General features: G+C 44.2%; 1 protein-coding gene across 1 annotated transcript; it reads left to right on the forward strand.

Moving 5' to 3' along the window:
* Positions 1–203: 203 nt before the first annotated feature.
* Positions 204–15802, forward strand: LOC145768439 (transcription elongation factor SPT6-like). The gene is made up of 35 exons (XM_082579933.1): positions 204–402; positions 720–866; positions 1392–1603; positions 1892–2046; positions 2418–2538; positions 2700–2792; positions 2976–3082; positions 3174–3255; positions 3369–3458; positions 3621–3746; positions 4078–4220; positions 4428–4515; positions 4694–4826; positions 5064–5208; positions 5437–5668; positions 6507–6608; positions 6985–7128; positions 7217–7350; positions 7636–7830; positions 8109–8244; positions 8918–9055; positions 9492–9659; positions 9959–10089; positions 10341–10548; positions 10685–10832; positions 11454–11602; positions 11870–12010; positions 12180–12375; positions 12539–12655; positions 12907–13028; positions 13135–13330; positions 13654–13806; positions 14090–14226; positions 14359–14549; positions 14739–15802. Exons 1-35 carry the CDS (start codon positions 291–293, stop codon positions 14917–14919), a joined length of 5073 nt encoding a protein of 1690 aa, XP_082436059.1. The 5' UTR covers positions 204–290; the 3' UTR covers positions 14920–15802.
* The last annotated feature ends 887 nt before the right edge of the window (positions 15803–16689 follow it).

Consider the following 16689-nt stretch of genomic DNA (forward strand, 5'->3'; position numbering starts at 1 on the left):
CTTAATCTATAAATTTAAATCTATAAATCTTAAGTAGTCTTTATAAATCAGTATTATTAATTTATACAGCCACTACAAGACAATTATAATAGATGATATTTAATTGATTGACTACTGTGAGAATGTACATAAACCTGATTAGATCTCAGATCTAATGTTTTTATTTCAAAACTTCATATAAATTCAGTCTTTGTTTAGGTCCATGAGATTGTATTGATTAAAAACATAATTATTTGAAAATTTGAAGTGTTTACTCACTTATTTTAGTCTACTCTGATTATTGTAACACAATGGCCGATTATTTCGACCAAGAAGCTGAAGAGTCATCAGACGAAGACTTTGAAATCCAAAGAAAGTCAAAAAAAGTTTATGACAGCGATGATGAAGAGGAAGATGAAAAAGGTAAAAATTGTATTAAAAATTCTTCATCATGTACCATACCGTACCATGCATATTTTGGTTATGTTTTTCCGGTATATGTATTTTTGTATTTTCTTCTGAAGTATTTCTGCTCCAGGTGGAGCATCTGTATTAGGAAGGACTGTGAATCGAATTGGTTTCATGAGTCATGACTTCTTTCCATTCACTGTTCCAAACTTAAACCATTGAAGTTTGAGTTCAAGATGGACGGATGATATGCTCGGTTAGATCGGGCTTCATAGAGCTTCACTGGTGAATTCATGTTTTGATGTCACACTGCAACTATTTTGTTTATTCAGCTTTGGAGAAAGAGGTTGATGAAGAAGGAAATATAGCAGGACTTGTAGATGATGATGTCATTGAGGATGATGATGATATTGATGATGACATAAGTGATGACGATTCATCAGATGAGGAGGGAGCTGGATCCGAAGAAGACGAGAAGCGTGAGAGAAATGTCTTAATATGCAATGGTTGCCGTTCTGGTATAGTTGTTGGGATTGTTAAATTCGCGTTGTTAGCTATAACAGCATTATTTATGATGGCTTAATATATTATATATATATATAGTATACAGAATTGAGGGAATTTCATTCGTTCCAAATTTAAAAGCAGCTCACAGTTATGCAATTTTTCAAAATATTTTTTATGTATTTGAAGTACTGCTCTGTCATGATGTGGCTGAGGTGCGAATTTCAAAGAAGAAATAATCTCATCAAACTTACACATTTTGAAAATAAATTTTCAATGAGCAAATAGTTTCACCGCGTTCCATTTAATCATTATTCACAAAGTGAAGCGACAATGCACCCAAACCCTGGGTCCAAGGGATTGTATTGCTCTAGAGCAGTTGTAACTGCTGAAAGATTGCTGAAGTGTATGTGACATAACATAATCAAAACAAGGTTTATATACATCAGAAATGTCCAAATGGCTAGTTTTTCATCTAAGTCGCTCAGTTGTATGTGCAGCTCGTAAGAAACGAAAACGCACCGAGCATCGATTGGAGGATGATGACTTCGATCTTATAGAGGAGAATCTTGGAGTGAAATTGAAGAAGAGGAAGAAGTTTTCCCGACTGCGTACTGTGTCATCTGATGAGGAACAAAGTGATGAGGAGGCTGATGATAGAGCAGCAATCCGTAATGAGTTATTCCAAGATGATGACGAGAGTGTTGCTCCTGTAAGAGCCTCCCATCCCTTTTACTTCATTTCAATTCCTTGTCCTTTCAGTGTAGCCGTGTTCTTGTTCTGTACCGTACTCGATACTTTACTTACTGGCAAGCCTCCTTGCTTTCTTCTACATTATATATATTGTTGCTAAAATATTTAACTTCAAACTAGCACAAGTCTTGCTGAAACATTAATTGTGATGTTCCAAGCACAAGATATTCCACCGAAGGCAAACATTGCTCTTGCTTACTAATGTTTGATCATCCCATTGTCTCCATCATCAGTGTCTTATTTGCAGACTCCTCAAATAGAGCCTGATGTTCCACTGATTGGAGCCGATGAAGAGGAAGAGCTATCGGAAGAGAGTGATGTTGATGACTTCATTGTGGATGACAATGGTGAACCTATCAGCAAGCCGATGAAGGGACAGAAGCGACGCAGCAAGGGAGACTCGTAAGTTGTTCCAGGATTGTATGAAGGACAGAAGCTGTAGTTGGCTGAAATTAAATGTTTTGTATTATTTGTTATTTCTGAGTTAATTTGTTCGGTTAAACCCTGGAAAATATAGAAAGTGTGCTATACTCAGTGTGTAAACCACCAGTTAGATATTGTTCAGTGGAAGTATATTTATCAATAGACGTGGCAGTTGCCTTCAGTGTGAATACCTCAGCCATACCTGAACTGATGTGTTCTCTTACTTGCGTTGTCTTTCCTAGTGTTGGTAGACCTGCTCAGCTTTTGTGCTAGGGAGTTTGTACCAGTCACTTTTGATAACTTCTGTTTCTTCAACTGGGTGGTAATATCAAGTTTTTCTTCTGCAACAGAGCCCTACAGAACTTGCAGGATATATTCGGGGGGGACTTTGATTTCTCCGACTTCGATAAGTACGGTCCAGACTACGCTGATGAGGACGAAATTGATGACGACTCCTATTATGACGACCAGGTGAGGATGGACCCTTGGGATGATGTGGCAATAAATCTTGAAAGTTTGAATATCTAGTTCCCACCGGACAAGAGCAAACATCAGTGCAGTTAGCTCAGCTTAATGCCTCTTAACATTGGTGTCTTGTTATGTGATGTATGATTATGGGATTTAATTATCAGCTGGAAGATGATGACTTGGTGGACGATGACCAGATTGCAAGAAGAGCAAAGAAGAAAGCCAAAAAGTCAAGGAAGAAGAAATCAATATTTGATGTGAGTATGTTTAATGTAACCCTGTGGCATATTATGATATACATTACGGTATACATTTGTTGTCTATTTCCTACACTGCTGGATTCCTTTCTATAATTTATTATCAACTGAAGATTTGTGTTGTTTGACTTTTAAAATGTTTATATTTTTCTTCACAATATTTGATTTCATCCTCCTCATCAGTTTATGGAGCCGGACACTTTGGAGCGCGGATTCTACACCGATGTTGACACCGACATACGAACCACGGACGTCCCGGAGCGCTTTCAACTGAGGGGCATCCCCATGAAGTACGTCATGTTTTCAGTCGCAGTGTTGCCATCGTTTGATTCCACGTGTAGTTTTCCCAGTTCCACCAAGTGACCCCTCTTCTGATTGCAGACCTGCTGAAGAGAGTGAGCTCGAGATGGAAGCAGAGTGGATCTACAAATATTGCTTTCTCGAATCCACCGTCACAAAGCAGGTTTGTTACTTCATAGTTGAGCGAACTTTCCGCCGAAGAAGTCTCATGGCGGTTTGTCTTTGCTGACTACAACTGACAAGGATCACAAGTGATAGATAACCATGATATTCCAGGACATCGTTGAAGACATGGGAGCCAACTTCAGCTCTTCCACTCTCTCCTCCCTCAACAGGAAGCCACAGTCTTGTGTTGGGAAGATTCAGGTTTGTCAAGTGCTGGGTTGTTATGGTAACCTTCCTAAATAACATCTGCTTGCTCATTAACACCTTGTGTCAGACTCATGGTTGTAAAACCCCACGAGAAACATTTCGTGCCGATGCTGCCCCTTGATCGTTTGTCTAATTTGAGGATTGTGTTGTTTGCAGGACGCGCTTAACTTCATGAGGAACCAGCAGTTTGAGGCACCATTCATCGCTTTCTACAGGAAGGAATACGTCGAACCTGAACTCAACATCCACGATATATTCAAGATCTACCACTGGGACGAGAAGGTGCTTTTTGTTGTCATAGCTCCCAGACACGATCGGAACTAATATTATTGTTCCGAGGTAGTTTATCAAAAACCAGTTCACCAGTTTGTGAATCAGGTGGCTTGTGTGGTCCGTGTATATCCGACAATGACTTGTGTATGTAACATCTGTACATCGATCCGTAGTCATGAGAACACGGCAAAGCAGAGGTTCCACTTCTGCGTCATCAGAGAGTGATGGTGACCAGATTGGCAACTGAGTTGCGTTTGAAAGCGACTGGGCGATTGAAAACGGAACTAAAATCAGACCCCTCCGACATCTCTTGATTTTGTGATCCAACTCTTGATTCCAGTGGACCCAGCTGAACACCAGGAAGGCGAACCTGACTCGTCTCCTCCAAAAGATGCAGACATTCCAGTATGAGCAGATCTCCGCAGATCCTGATAAACCTCTTGGAGACAACGTGAGAGCACTGACAGACGCAGACATCGAGAGGTTAGATCTCGCTTCGTTTGTTTTTTCGTTGAAGCTGCAACGTGTTGACTCTGCCAGTGATTGTGACGTGTACAAGTAACTTGCTGAAGTAGTGTACGAGATGTCAATGCGATTCCAATAACTGAATCGTTAGACTTTTGTACAAGAAGCGAATGTGTTTCTGATGACTGGAAGTGAATCTCTGTGATGATGATCTTCCATGTGCAGGATCCAGTTGGTCCAGACCATGGAGGAGCTCAAGGATGTCTACGCCCACTTCCTCCTCTACTATGGGAGGGACATACCGAAGATGCAGGTAAGTTCTTTTTGAAGAAAAATATAGCTGTCTTGTTGCCATTACAACTGATGAAACCTTGGAAATTGAAGTTTTAGAGCGAACCTACAATGCCTGGGTGACGTCATCTCTCAATAATTGTTAACTTCCACTCGAATGCAACTTGCCTTTATACGTCATCGATCCTTTGTGTTGTCAGAATGCCATCCGCATCCAGCGACAACGCGAGCGCGCTGAGGAGAACCCAGGAGGTGAAGCCCCCACGCAGGCGTCGGACCTGAAGCAAGCGTCCAGAAGAGACATGTATTCCGTGTGCTTGGCCGCCGGACTGGGTGGGTGCACGGTTGTGGGGCGGTTACATATAATCGGCCAACCATGTTTTAGTTTTCTAACTGCTGAAATTGATTCTATTATGATAAGAAATTGGATTATTGCGCAAATACCAGCATTTGGTTAATTCAGGACTAGAGTGCTTGTAGTAAATATCTTGCTGCAAAGTGGTCTATTATCGTTCAAGGTGCGAGTCCGTTGCGTTATGAGTGGTTTGTTTACTGACCTCCCTCCCACAGGTGGCGTCGCCAACAAATTTGGTCTGACCCCGGAGCAATTTGGCGAAAACCTCCGCGACAACTACCAGCGCCACGAGACAGAACAATATCCAGCCGAGCCAATGGACCTCGCCCAGGACTTCTTGTGTCCCCAATTCAGCACCAAGTGAGCGCTCGCCTGGTCTGAGTCTGGTAGGCCTACAACCAGCTGCTCACAAGTCAACAGCTGCAACCTCAACATTATTTGACGTTTATTAGACGTAGAGTCCTAACCCCATTAATTCCATACGATGCTTTATGGAAGCAAGGCGATCGTAGCGGATTCCATGTTGTGTTCTGTTGGTTTGGGTGTAACATTCTAGAAGCTTTTTTATTTGTACTTATCCTCCAACAGAGAAGCGGTTCTTGAGGGGGCTCGATACATGGTGGCCATGCAACTGGCCAGGGAGCCACTGGTGCGTCAGTGTGTGAGACAAACGTTCCTGGAGAGAGCGAAGATCTCCATCGAGCCGACCAAAAAGGGAAAGAAGGACATAGATGAGCAGCATCCGTGCCACAAGTTCAAGTGGTTGAGCAACAAACCTGTCAAAGACATGAGCGGAACGCAGTACCTCCACATACACAACGTGAGTACCTCCACATACACAACGTGAGTACCTCCACATACACAACGTGAGTCGATGCTAACTCTGCGACAAACAAACTAGCTTTGTGACGTGGAAGTGGGGCCTTCATATTAAGTGCTTGCACATCATTCATTTTGTCATCATCTACATCATCCTTTTCATCTACATCATCCTTTTTTGTTTTCGAGTTGATGATGATCATTTTCAGTAATCAATTGATGCAGCTGATCTGCAGATTCTTTCAAAATTTGTCCCATCAAAGATACTAGAGCACTTTTTGCAACTTTCTTCGGCAAAATCCTAACTTTCACTGCAATATCCGCATTGGTTCTGTATGAGGTGGCAGTAGTCTCAGCTTCAATTGCACGCTTGGAGCTTTTCTTGAAAATTTTTTGCATTCCCAAAATGCAGCTTTTAGTTGGCTGATTCTTTTCACTTCGCCCATACATCTTGCATCTTATGTGATGAGAGAGGAATGTGCAGCTATCGACATGTTCCAATTGATTTTTATTTTGTTATATTTATTACTTTTTTATCAACAGCTTCTTTCTTTTTTCAAATTCAGTCCATTTCATATTTTTTTCCGGTTCATTTGTTCAGTTTCTACTTTTCTTGAGTTGTTCTGATAATTGTCTTACAATTTAATTGAACCCAAAGGTCCCGGTTCGATTCCGCGCACGTCTTACTTGGTTGGTCAGTTCACCTACGTTGAGAATTCTATCGAGCCTCTGCCTCATACGCGCTCATCTGTGATGGTCACGCGATCGCTCTATCGGTGATCTCTCTGGTATTGTGTGATCATTGTTGTCGTAACAATAACGTTATTATTCCACAACAGGCGGAATCTGAAGGTTTGCTCGCCGTCACCATCCACATCGACATGAAGAGCGCACTCAGTGGCCAGACCTACTTCGAAGAGATCAAGCAGCTTTACTACAGGGTGAGCCTCGTGATGTGTTGGAGGTTGGGTATCGGGTTCGATGCCTTCCCGCACCGCCCGTCCTTTATATTGCCGCTCCATCAGTGCCTGTGATAACTTGCAAGATTTGGTTTTCTACATTGAGCCAGCATCGCTCCAGAGTGGATTCCCTGAGTGCTCCCATGAGGATGTGGAGTCGCCAGGAATAAGGTTTAAAATGGTCATCACCCCAATGATTCCTGTGTGGAAGTCTCACAGCGCGAAAGCTTGATGCTATGCTAGTGATCCCTCAGCCTTGTATTGTTGGCAAGGAAGAAGTTCTCATTCACGACTTTGGTCAGTTGTTTGCTCATTCTTGGTTAGCTATGTCGCTGTCACTTACGCATTTGTTTCCCAGGACGAGTTCAGCCACTTAGTGCAGGAGTGGAATGCTCAACGCAGTCAAGTCATTGAGTTCATGCTCACTAAGATCTTGTACAAGGAGATGACCAAAGAGTTGAGAACCTTGTTCTTCACCGAGGCTAAGGATGGGATCAAGGAGGTACCAGCTTCATATCTTTACATTGTTGTTGTCTCCCAACACTTGCACTGCACGCTCTGTGACCTCACAATTCTGTTTGATGACGCAGTTATGCGCGTTGAAGATGCGATCCTACCTGGCAGTTTCTCCTTACCAGTCGGAGGAGCGTGAATATGAAGATGAGGAGGATGAAGATTCAAGGGGAGGAAACGTCATAATGGGACTATCTTACTCTGAGGACAGGTAAGGGTCGCTCTTGAGCGGGTTTTAGGGTGGGAACCACACCAACAACTTAACAATGTGAAGATCAAGATTAGTGAACAGTCTTTATTTCACACTCTATAATTCTAGATTAGTTCACTGGACAGTGAAATTCTTAACAACATAGTTTTAATTGTTATTTTATTTTCCTGTATTCCCAATTGATGTCCCCACTTTTCTGCTGCTCTGTGAAGTTGCGACTTATAGGAAGCAAAATATATTACAACGAATTTTGAAGTGATGTTGTTTATGTTTTGTCTCTTCTAGAGAGACGGCGACTTTCGCTGCCGTTGTGTCCGGGATGGGAGAGGTTCAGGATTATCTCAGATTGCCTTTCATGAGATTCCGTCGCAATTCTCCTGTGGAGGAAGATGTTAAGAGGAAGGATAAGGACATAGATAACCTCAAGAAGTTTATCGCAAAGAGGAAACCTCACATCATTGTGATCGGAGCTGAAGACAGGTGAGAGGTTAGAGAGATGCAGACCATGAGTTATATCGAGAGGAGGACAAATGTTGAAAACTTCCATTTTATGTTTCAACTTTTTTATTTTGTTTCTTTTTGCAGACATGATTATTTGGATTTATATGTAAACTTTCTCGCAGCTGTTTAAAAACTTTGAGAAGGATTTGGTTAAGAATGAGCCTTTCAATGGCTTTCTCCAGCGATTATAAGGATATGTCCCTGGATGCAAACCTAATAAGATCTTCCAAAGTATTCCCAACTTCATTTGTTTCCAGGTTTGCCATAACTCTCCAGGAGGACGTCCAGAAATGTGTGAAGGAGCTCGAGGATGAGGGTTCGATTCCCACCACGGCGGTGGAGCTGATCAGCAACGACCTCGCAGTTGTTTACTCAGCCACCGCGAGAGCGCAGGTCGGTGTGACCTTGTGGGGTTTTAGTTGCGTTCCTTTTTATATTTTCATTTGGAAATTTATTCTCGGACGCTAAAAGTCTCCTTTGTCTTAATTTCTTAAACCCTGCACACCTGCAAAGGTTCAATCACCAACAGGCTTTCGGGGAACCATGCGCGATGCCACTCATGTCAATAACTTTTGTTTGTTTTGTTTGTTTTATTATCTTTATCCTGCATTGCGGAAAAGCGGACTTGAGCGCTATGCATCGGTGTACGCCTTCCGACGTACACCTGACCCACGTTGCAGCCGACTGCAATGTCTGTTTCCGGTTGTTTACTCTACTTATGACTTAAATTTGGTACTACCCATTACTCGAAATCGATCACTGGGTAGAGGCAATTATCGTAAAGTTTCTTGCCCAGAGAAACAACAGCAAGTGCGGGTGGCTAGAGTCGAACATGCAGGCTCTCGACTGCGAGCCCAACGCGCTAACCACTCGGCCACTGCTGCCGACTTAATTGCCTTAAACTTAATTGCAAACTTTTAGCCTAAACACCGATCGCATGTTGTAAAGCACAACGCAGCTCGAAATCGGTTCCTGAGATATTGTCTTCGATTGTGACGTCAACAATTCAGCTTTCTCGTCTTGCTTGTGACCAGTTGAATCGAATATTGTTCTTTTTTCTCCACAGACGGATTTCCGAGACTTTCCTTCAGAGCTCCGTCAGGCAATATCTTTATCCAGGAGGATGCAAGATCCCATGTTGGAGTTCTCCCAACTGTGCACCACCGAGGAGGATCTCATGTGTATCAAGCTTCACCCACTCCAGGTGTGTTCCTACTCACCCCACGGGTACCGGGTCTATTATTCATTTAAGTTCTGATGACCCTAGTTGCTCATTTGATCTCACATTGTCCATGGAGTGCACCATACTCTGGTTAGAACTAATTCGGAAGTGCTTTGAAATCTGATTTCAAAACCGCCAACAACATATGAAAGTATCTTCAAGATTGCAGTGGCTGGTGCTCAGACAAACAGGACGTCCTTTTTTTTTTTAGTTATTTAATGTCTTCAAAAGTTTCAAAAATGTCTGGTTTACTGGCTGGGTGGGTGGATGTGTTGACTGACGTGGAAATAGCAGCACCAGCGCGAATTAATGTCAGCCGAGTAGGGTAGTTCTGTTGCTAAAATATCTGTCTCTCAATTCGGTTTGTGGAAGTTGTGATCAAAACATTTATCCAGCTACATAACTTCCGGTTGTTCAGGATCACGTGGGAAAGGATGAGTTGTTGCAAGCTCTGGTGGAAGAATTTGTCTTCCGCGCCAACGAGGTCGGAGTTGATGTCAACCAGGCAATTTTTCATCCCCACACATCCACCATAGTCCAGTTTGTATGCGGCCTGGGCCCTCGCAAAGCGGCCCATCTTCTCAAGGTGGGTAAGGTAGTTCAGCGACGTAGAACAAGCGGTTTTGTGACGCATGCGTTAGTAACAATTAATTCTTCAACAGTGCCTCACAATATTTGTCAACTTATTTTGAAGTTCAAAATGCGTTTCTGTAACTAACGATAAAGTCGCGCGTAAGTCTTTGGATGCAATTGTTGCAGCTGTTAAAACGATTGTTGCAGCTGTTAAAACGATTGTTGCAGGTGTTGAAACGATTGTTGCAGGTGTTGAAACGATTGTTGCAGCTGTTGAAACGATTGTTGTAGGTGTTGAAACGATTGTTGCAGGTGTTGAAACAAAAGAACGGGCGGTTGGAGAATCGATCCAACTTGGTCACCGTTTGCAAGATGGGACCGAAGATCTTTATCAACTGTGCTGGCTTCATCAAGATCGACACGAAATCCATCATTGAAGACAGGTAGGAAGGTCGCGAAGTGTTTATGCTTAATGTGGGCAGCCCTGCTCTGAAACGTGGCACAGCTTCTGGTCATTTTACGTATTGTTGATAGTAAAGTCGCAGCTTAGTTTGTGTCATGCCGCACAAGGTTCTCCAACCTCTTTCAATGATGCGCTACTGTGTTGAATGCTGTGGACATTCTCCTTAGAGAAGTCCACCTGATGAGGAAGAGTCAGTTTTATCCTGCAATGATTGATTCTTGTGATCTTCAGCACGGATGCTTACATTGAGATTCTGGATGGGCTCCGAGTGCATCCGGAGACGTACGAGTGGGCTCGGAAGATGGCGGTGGATGCGTTGGAGTATGACGAGTCCGCAGAGGATGCTAATCCCTCATCAGCGCTTAGCGAGATCCTTGAGTCACCGGAGAGGTTGAAAGATCTTGATCTGGACGCCTTCGCGGAGGAGCTCGAGCGCCAGGTTTGTTGGTTGCTTCAGATTTGTTGTCATGTGGGAAGCTGTTTTCAAATCAAACATATTCTCGAAACATTTTTTAGGTGTCAGCCATGATATATTGTTTTATTGTTGCCATACCAACGTAATTCTTACGTCATAGGGCTACGGTAACAAAGGCATCACTTTGTATGACATCCGGAACGAGCTGAACAGCCGGTACAAGGACTTCAGGCAGGTATACCGGCCCCCTACTGCCGAGGAGAAGTTCGAACTCGTTACAAAGGAATCGCTGGCCAACTTCCGCGAAGGTTCGGTCGTCGTTTATAATAATAACGTCTCTCTTTACAGCGCTCTATCCACCACGGATGCGTTGCTATCAGCGCTTTACAAAGCAAACAGTGTCAGCGTGGCGCAGCAAATTAGCATGAATTCATTATGTTTTTGAATACAAATTAGATATAAGATTCAGTGCCAGTTTTATGAAGTCTTTGGTATGACCCACCGATTTACATGTGAGGACTTCAACCACTAAGCCACCGAGCTTGCTACGTGTCTCAAATGATCTCAGGCTGTTTGCACTAAAAAGTTCAATTTGTTGGAGATAATCCTCATACCAAGCTAGGTGACAACTTGTCCTGTTGAAAAGGCAGTAAATTGATTTATCAGCATCGGCTGCACAGCCAAGTGGTGGGAGCTCTGGTCCGACGTTTGAAAGGGCGCTGGTTCGACACCGCTCAAGAGCATGTGGCTGTGGTTTTGGCAAGACACTGAAAGGCATGCCTCAAGGTGGACACGAAGATTGGCTTCCTTGCCTTCCCGTCTACTTAACCTAAATCGTTAACCACCGGGCGTAAGCCTGGATACGACGAAAAAAACGCATTAGTAACGCCTCGCTAATTTCGTAGTTTAATTTCCAAGTTACCTTCCAGGAAAGTTAGTGGCTTGCCGCGTGGTCTCCATCGCCCATCGTCGCCCCAAATCTGAGCAGCTGGACCAGGCGGAACCCCACAAAGATGAAGAAACCGGTCTCTGGAGCTGCTCCTTCTGCAAACGAGGAGGATTTGCTGATTTGGCTGAGGTGCGTTTCGCCGACGTCTGATTTGATGACGTCATGTCTCGAGATTGATCAATGTCTGAATTCAATTAGAACCAGGGGTTAACTTTATCACATCAAAGAAATTATTTTACCAAAGATCTCGATTATTTTTCTAGATTGTACCTTAGCTCCTCCATGTCTGTATCTGACTTCTCATTAATCCTCTCCATACACTGTGTGCGTCTATCGTGTTTGTACCACAATTTGATAATGAGTTTCGTCACATCGGGTGTTTCATGTTGCCCCTAGGTATGGTCGCATCTGGACACAGGAGATTGCCTTGGGAAGGCTGTCGGTGTGCGACTTCGGTTGGAGAACGGAGTATCCGGGTTCGTATCCACTGAAAAGTTGAGCGACAAACAGGTGGACAACCCCGAAGACCGGGTCAAGGTGGGTTTGTAGTCTTGATGGAAACTTGATGTTTTGTCGCCATCGTCAACTTTAATCACATAAACAACAATAATGTTGTGATGACATTTACATAGCGCCACCGTCATAGTGCTTATACGTGTGGCTACGGTACGTCATCGTGTCTTTGATGCTTTCGCTGTTTCTCCAGGTCGGGATGACGATCCACGGCCGCCTGATCAAGATCGACATAGAGCGCTACCAAGTGGACGTGACATGCAAAGGATCGGATCTCCGTGATGAGGATGGGACGTGGAAACAGCAAGTTGATACATATTACGACTATGAAGCAGAATTGGCTGATAAACACAAGGCGGAAGATGCCAACAAGAACTCTAACAGAACAAGTATGTTGAAGTAGGGAGCATGGTTTAACCACTAATGGTCTTGTGGGAGCATGAGGGAGGGGTGGCTTAAGAGCTAGGTTCACGTTGTTTGCTTTAATTCGCAAGAACGATTTTCAAATTTCCCCACCAAGGCCATGAACCTAACCAGCAAATCTGTGCGCAGCTTACATCAAACGAGTGATTGCTCATCCTGCATTTCACAACATCGACTTCAGAGCGGCCGAGAAGCTCATGGTGGACATGGATCAGGGGGACACTGTTATTCGACCCAGCAGCAAAGGTATCAACTTATACTTGATCACATTTCTCTATGAAACTCAAACTTTAAAAATGAAACTCAAACATTTCTCAACTATGGTTGCTTGTTTGCGTGGTTGACATCATACAGGCCGCTTCCAGGTCGGCCACAAGCTAGCAGCCCGGTTGGAAAGTGATTGACAGGTGGCAACTATCTAACTTTGTACTGACGAGTCGGTGAAATTGACGTAAGAACTTTGTTAGTGGAAGGAAGTGACGTTGCATCCCATCCAGGTTCCGACCACTTGACGGCGACGTGGAAGGTCGCTGAAAACGTCTGCGCGCACATAGACATCAGAGAGGAAGGGAAGGAGAACGCGTTCACCCTCGGGAAGTCGCTATGGATCGGGAACGAGGTGGATAATGTTTTTTAGAATTGCGATTGATTGTTTTTTAATGAGAATCGAACTCATGTCGCCGGATCTTGCCACATTCAAGCACTAACTCTGACTGGGCGCACAGGAGTTTGAAGATCTGGATGAGATCATCGCACGCTTCATCCAACCGATGGCCGCCAATGTCCGGGATCTGATCAACCACAAGAACTACAGAGAGGTTGGAGGAAAGAAGGAACTCCTGGAGGATCTTCTAAAGCAAGCCAAGAAGGCGACACCATCTCGCATCCCTTACTACATGGCCGCATCCCGGACTCTACCAGGTAGGTCAATGTTTTATACTTTCACTTCCCGCATGTACAGCAAAGAAAATGATAGAAAAGTTTCACGTCCCGAATCTTCAGTGCAAGCCACGTATCTGCAGAAAGTAAAGATCCCTGACTTTTTGAAAACAGTCTTTTCACCCCGGATCTCTTGATCTACTGTTACTTGTAAATCCTTCCAAGCGTTGGCTAGCAATGGTGCTATAACTAAGTAGGATTTCTGCCGTCAATCCCAGCGGCAGGTAGTCCTCAACTGTCTCACTGCTTGCAAATGTTGTCCACCAGCATCCAATAGACATCAGCAACCGATATTGTCATTGCAGGGAAGTTCCTGTTATCCTACATGCCCCGCACCAGGGCCAAGCATGAATATGTCACTGCCACAGTGGACGGCTTCCGGTATAGAGGTCAGACCTTCACGACGCTCGGCCAGCTCTTCAAGTGGTTCAAGGATCACTTTAGAGATCCCATCCCAAGTGAGTATGTCCGCTCCAACATGAGGAAACGTTTGTGTCTGACACTTGATGTACAATGTCTGCATATGTTGAATCAATGTAAAAATGACTGATTTTGGTCTGGGTAGTTATTACAACAACTTAACAGCATCGCTCTGTAGCGGTGTGTGAGCTTAGTTGTTTGTATAATTTGTGATACTTTGGACGCGGTCATGACGACGCGGGATTGCAGGTTCACAAACGACCTGACAATGGGTTGACATCCTTACATCATTACCGAAATCGATTGAAAGTTTATTTTTAGGTCATCTGATGGCAAACTCACGGACTCCTCTGATTGCGAGTGATTCTTCTAGCGTAACCCCTAAGAACAGAACCCCGTCTTCTCGCACACCCCACACCCCATCATCGAGGCCCCCACGCACCCCCCACACACCACGAGTAGGTTTCATTGCTATATTGTCAAATTTTATACTTGTCATCATCCAGGAGCGGTTTTTAACCATGATGCGTCGAGCACACTCCAGGTATTGCAGTTTTGTAGCATGAAGTTTCATCTGCGCTTCTTTGCAGGAGGCCCCTTTGCACACCCCACAAACTCATGCTTATACCCCCAATGCTGCCTACATAACCCCAGGAGGTTATGGAACTCCGAGCCATCCCCAATCTTCCCCAGGAGGGGGAATGTATCCCCCAAAATCCACGCCCAAATCAAAGTGGGCCCAACCTGTTGGCATCGCCCCCAAAAAGACTCCACGACCAAAGTGAGTTGAAACATATTCAACTGCGATATTTGCAACAATCAATAAATTTCTCAGTTATTACTTTCTCATTGTTTTCTGCTGTGAGATGTGTTTTGTGTTCACCATATCATGCTGCTTTTGTTGTCGAAGTAAACAAGCAAGTGACCCACGTTCGGTTCCAACTGTAGATGATTCCTTTTTTACTTTCAGAAATGCCGCCTCTCAAGATTGGGGTAAAGCCGCACAAGATTGGGCCAAAAAGCATCAAGGTAGTCCTCGGATGACTCCAACAACCCCTAGAGGGCCACGAACCCCTGCTGGAAGCTACAAGGGAACCCCCCACACCCCACAATCAAGAACCCCTCGGGGCCAAAGAACTCCCAATTATTAATTTAATGTTGCCTTTGTCGATTCTGGGTTTCTGGTCATTCTTGAGATTGTGCACCCGTATTCATTATTGCGCAACTTGACATTATTATTGCGCAATAATCTTGCATCTCAGTGCTGTGAAAGTTAGTTGGTTACCTTTGAAATGTACAAAACAAATACCAGGTTCATGTTTCTACGGAAAACTACAAGGGGGCGGTAGTAGTTTACCTCCAAGACTTTTGCAGCAGCGAGCTCTGTTTGTAACGTTATTGAGCCTCTTGATGACTTGTAGTTGATATTTTGTCATCTCCTGCAATGCATTGTGTATTGTGACGTCACTGACGAATGTTTCTTGTGATTGGAATCCTTGAGTTTGTTCGCACAAGTGTCATTCCGCCCCCTTGTGATTGTGAAGAAATGTAATAATTCCTCCCGCCGTTAGGTGAGGCTTTCTTGCACACTGCAGGATAACTGTCCGCTCGCCAATAATTGTCTTCTGCGTCGCTCGTTTGTTCGTTGGTGGCCCCTCAGTAAGACAACAAACCTACGTTCTGGCTGCCCTTCAATATCCGCCTGTCAAATGTCATATGACGTCATTTTCATTCGTATATGAAGTATATCATCAGCCCATACAATATGGCGGTTCGGCCAGCTCAAGAGCTGTGTTTGGGCGGCCTTTGATGGGTCGTGATTGATCTGCAGAGCATCTTGCTCTGGATTGGTCACTCCAGTGGCATTTGTCATGAAGTGCACCACAAGGACCCGCTACTGTTCACGGTGATATTTAAACGTGAGGCCTGAACTGCGAAATATTTGCCTTAAATCCACTTTGGATTCTGTGATTAACTATGTAAGAACGTGGATTGTTCAAAGGTCTCTTCGGTTTCACCAATAAATTTGCATTGCTTTGATGATTATTTAACAAGATTGTCAATCTCCTGGGGCGACTTGACTAGGTAATGGTATCGAACCTCTGACCCAGGTTCATCCACCATGGTTCAATACTAGACGATAATTGACCTGCATTCCTCAAGTTGATATTGGAAACCGTCGAGATGTTCAGTTCGCGACATCGCTGGCGTGAGGTTGACGTTTGGGCCTCTGTTGACGTCAGGTTGAGGTTTGAGTCTCTGTTGACGTCAGGTTGACGTCAGCGCAGCTCTTCATGTATAGTCGCGTGTGTGTCTGGGATCAAGAATTTATCCTCCTACCACTCCAGATTCACGATGTTTCCGGACTACACTGGAGGGCAACTAGAGAGCAGCCAGTCTTTGGTTTCATCATCCATGACACGCAGACCTTTCACTCCGTTAGGGGAACGTTCAAATATTACGTAACGCCTTCGAGGGGGGAGGGGGGGGGGGTCATGCAAAGCGTTACGTTAGCGTCATATCGGGGGGGAGGGGGTTCAAGCAAAACGCTACGTAACGCTTTTGAGTACGGAATGGTAGTTTGTTGTGCTGAATGCGTAGTGAAAAAGCGTTACATGGGGGAGGGGGGGGGATTGAAAAAAAGCGTTACGTTGGCGTTACATGGGGGAGGGGGGGGTCAAAACTTCGGAAAAAAAGCGTTACGTAATATTTGAACGTTCCCTAGGTGGCTAGAAGATGGAGCAATCGTTAATGCTGTGGTCTGTTCCTCGGCACCACATTCACAAGAAGAGGATGAAGAAGGCCCCCTTTTTCATCTATCATCACAAATGAGTGAAATATTTCAGTCAACAAGCAGAAACATCACTCTGTTAATCTCGTCTCTCAAGAAGCTTTCCCAGTCCTGAGAAGAAGATTTCCAC

The sequence above is a fragment of the Aplidium turbinatum genome, chromosome 4, assembly GCF_918807975.1.
Source record: "Aplidium turbinatum chromosome 4, kaAplTurb1.1, whole genome shotgun sequence".
Classification (NCBI taxonomy): Eukaryota; Metazoa; Chordata; class Ascidiacea; order Aplousobranchia; family Polyclinidae; genus Aplidium; species Aplidium turbinatum.

Excerpts from the sequence above, each read along its gene's own strand:
- LOC145768439 (XM_082579933.1), top strand. The coding sequence starts at position 291 with ATGGCCGATTATTTCGACCAAGAAGCTGAAGAGTCATCAGACGAAGAC. Across the intron at positions 867-1,391 it reads ATCCGAAGAAGACGAGAAGC|CTCGTAAGAAACGAAAACGC; the intron begins GTGAGAGAAATG and ends TTGTATGTGCAG. Across the intron at positions 7,129-7,216 it reads CTAAGGATGGGATCAAGGAG|TTATGCGCGTTGAAGATGCG; the intron begins GTACCAGCTTCA and ends TTGATGACGCAG.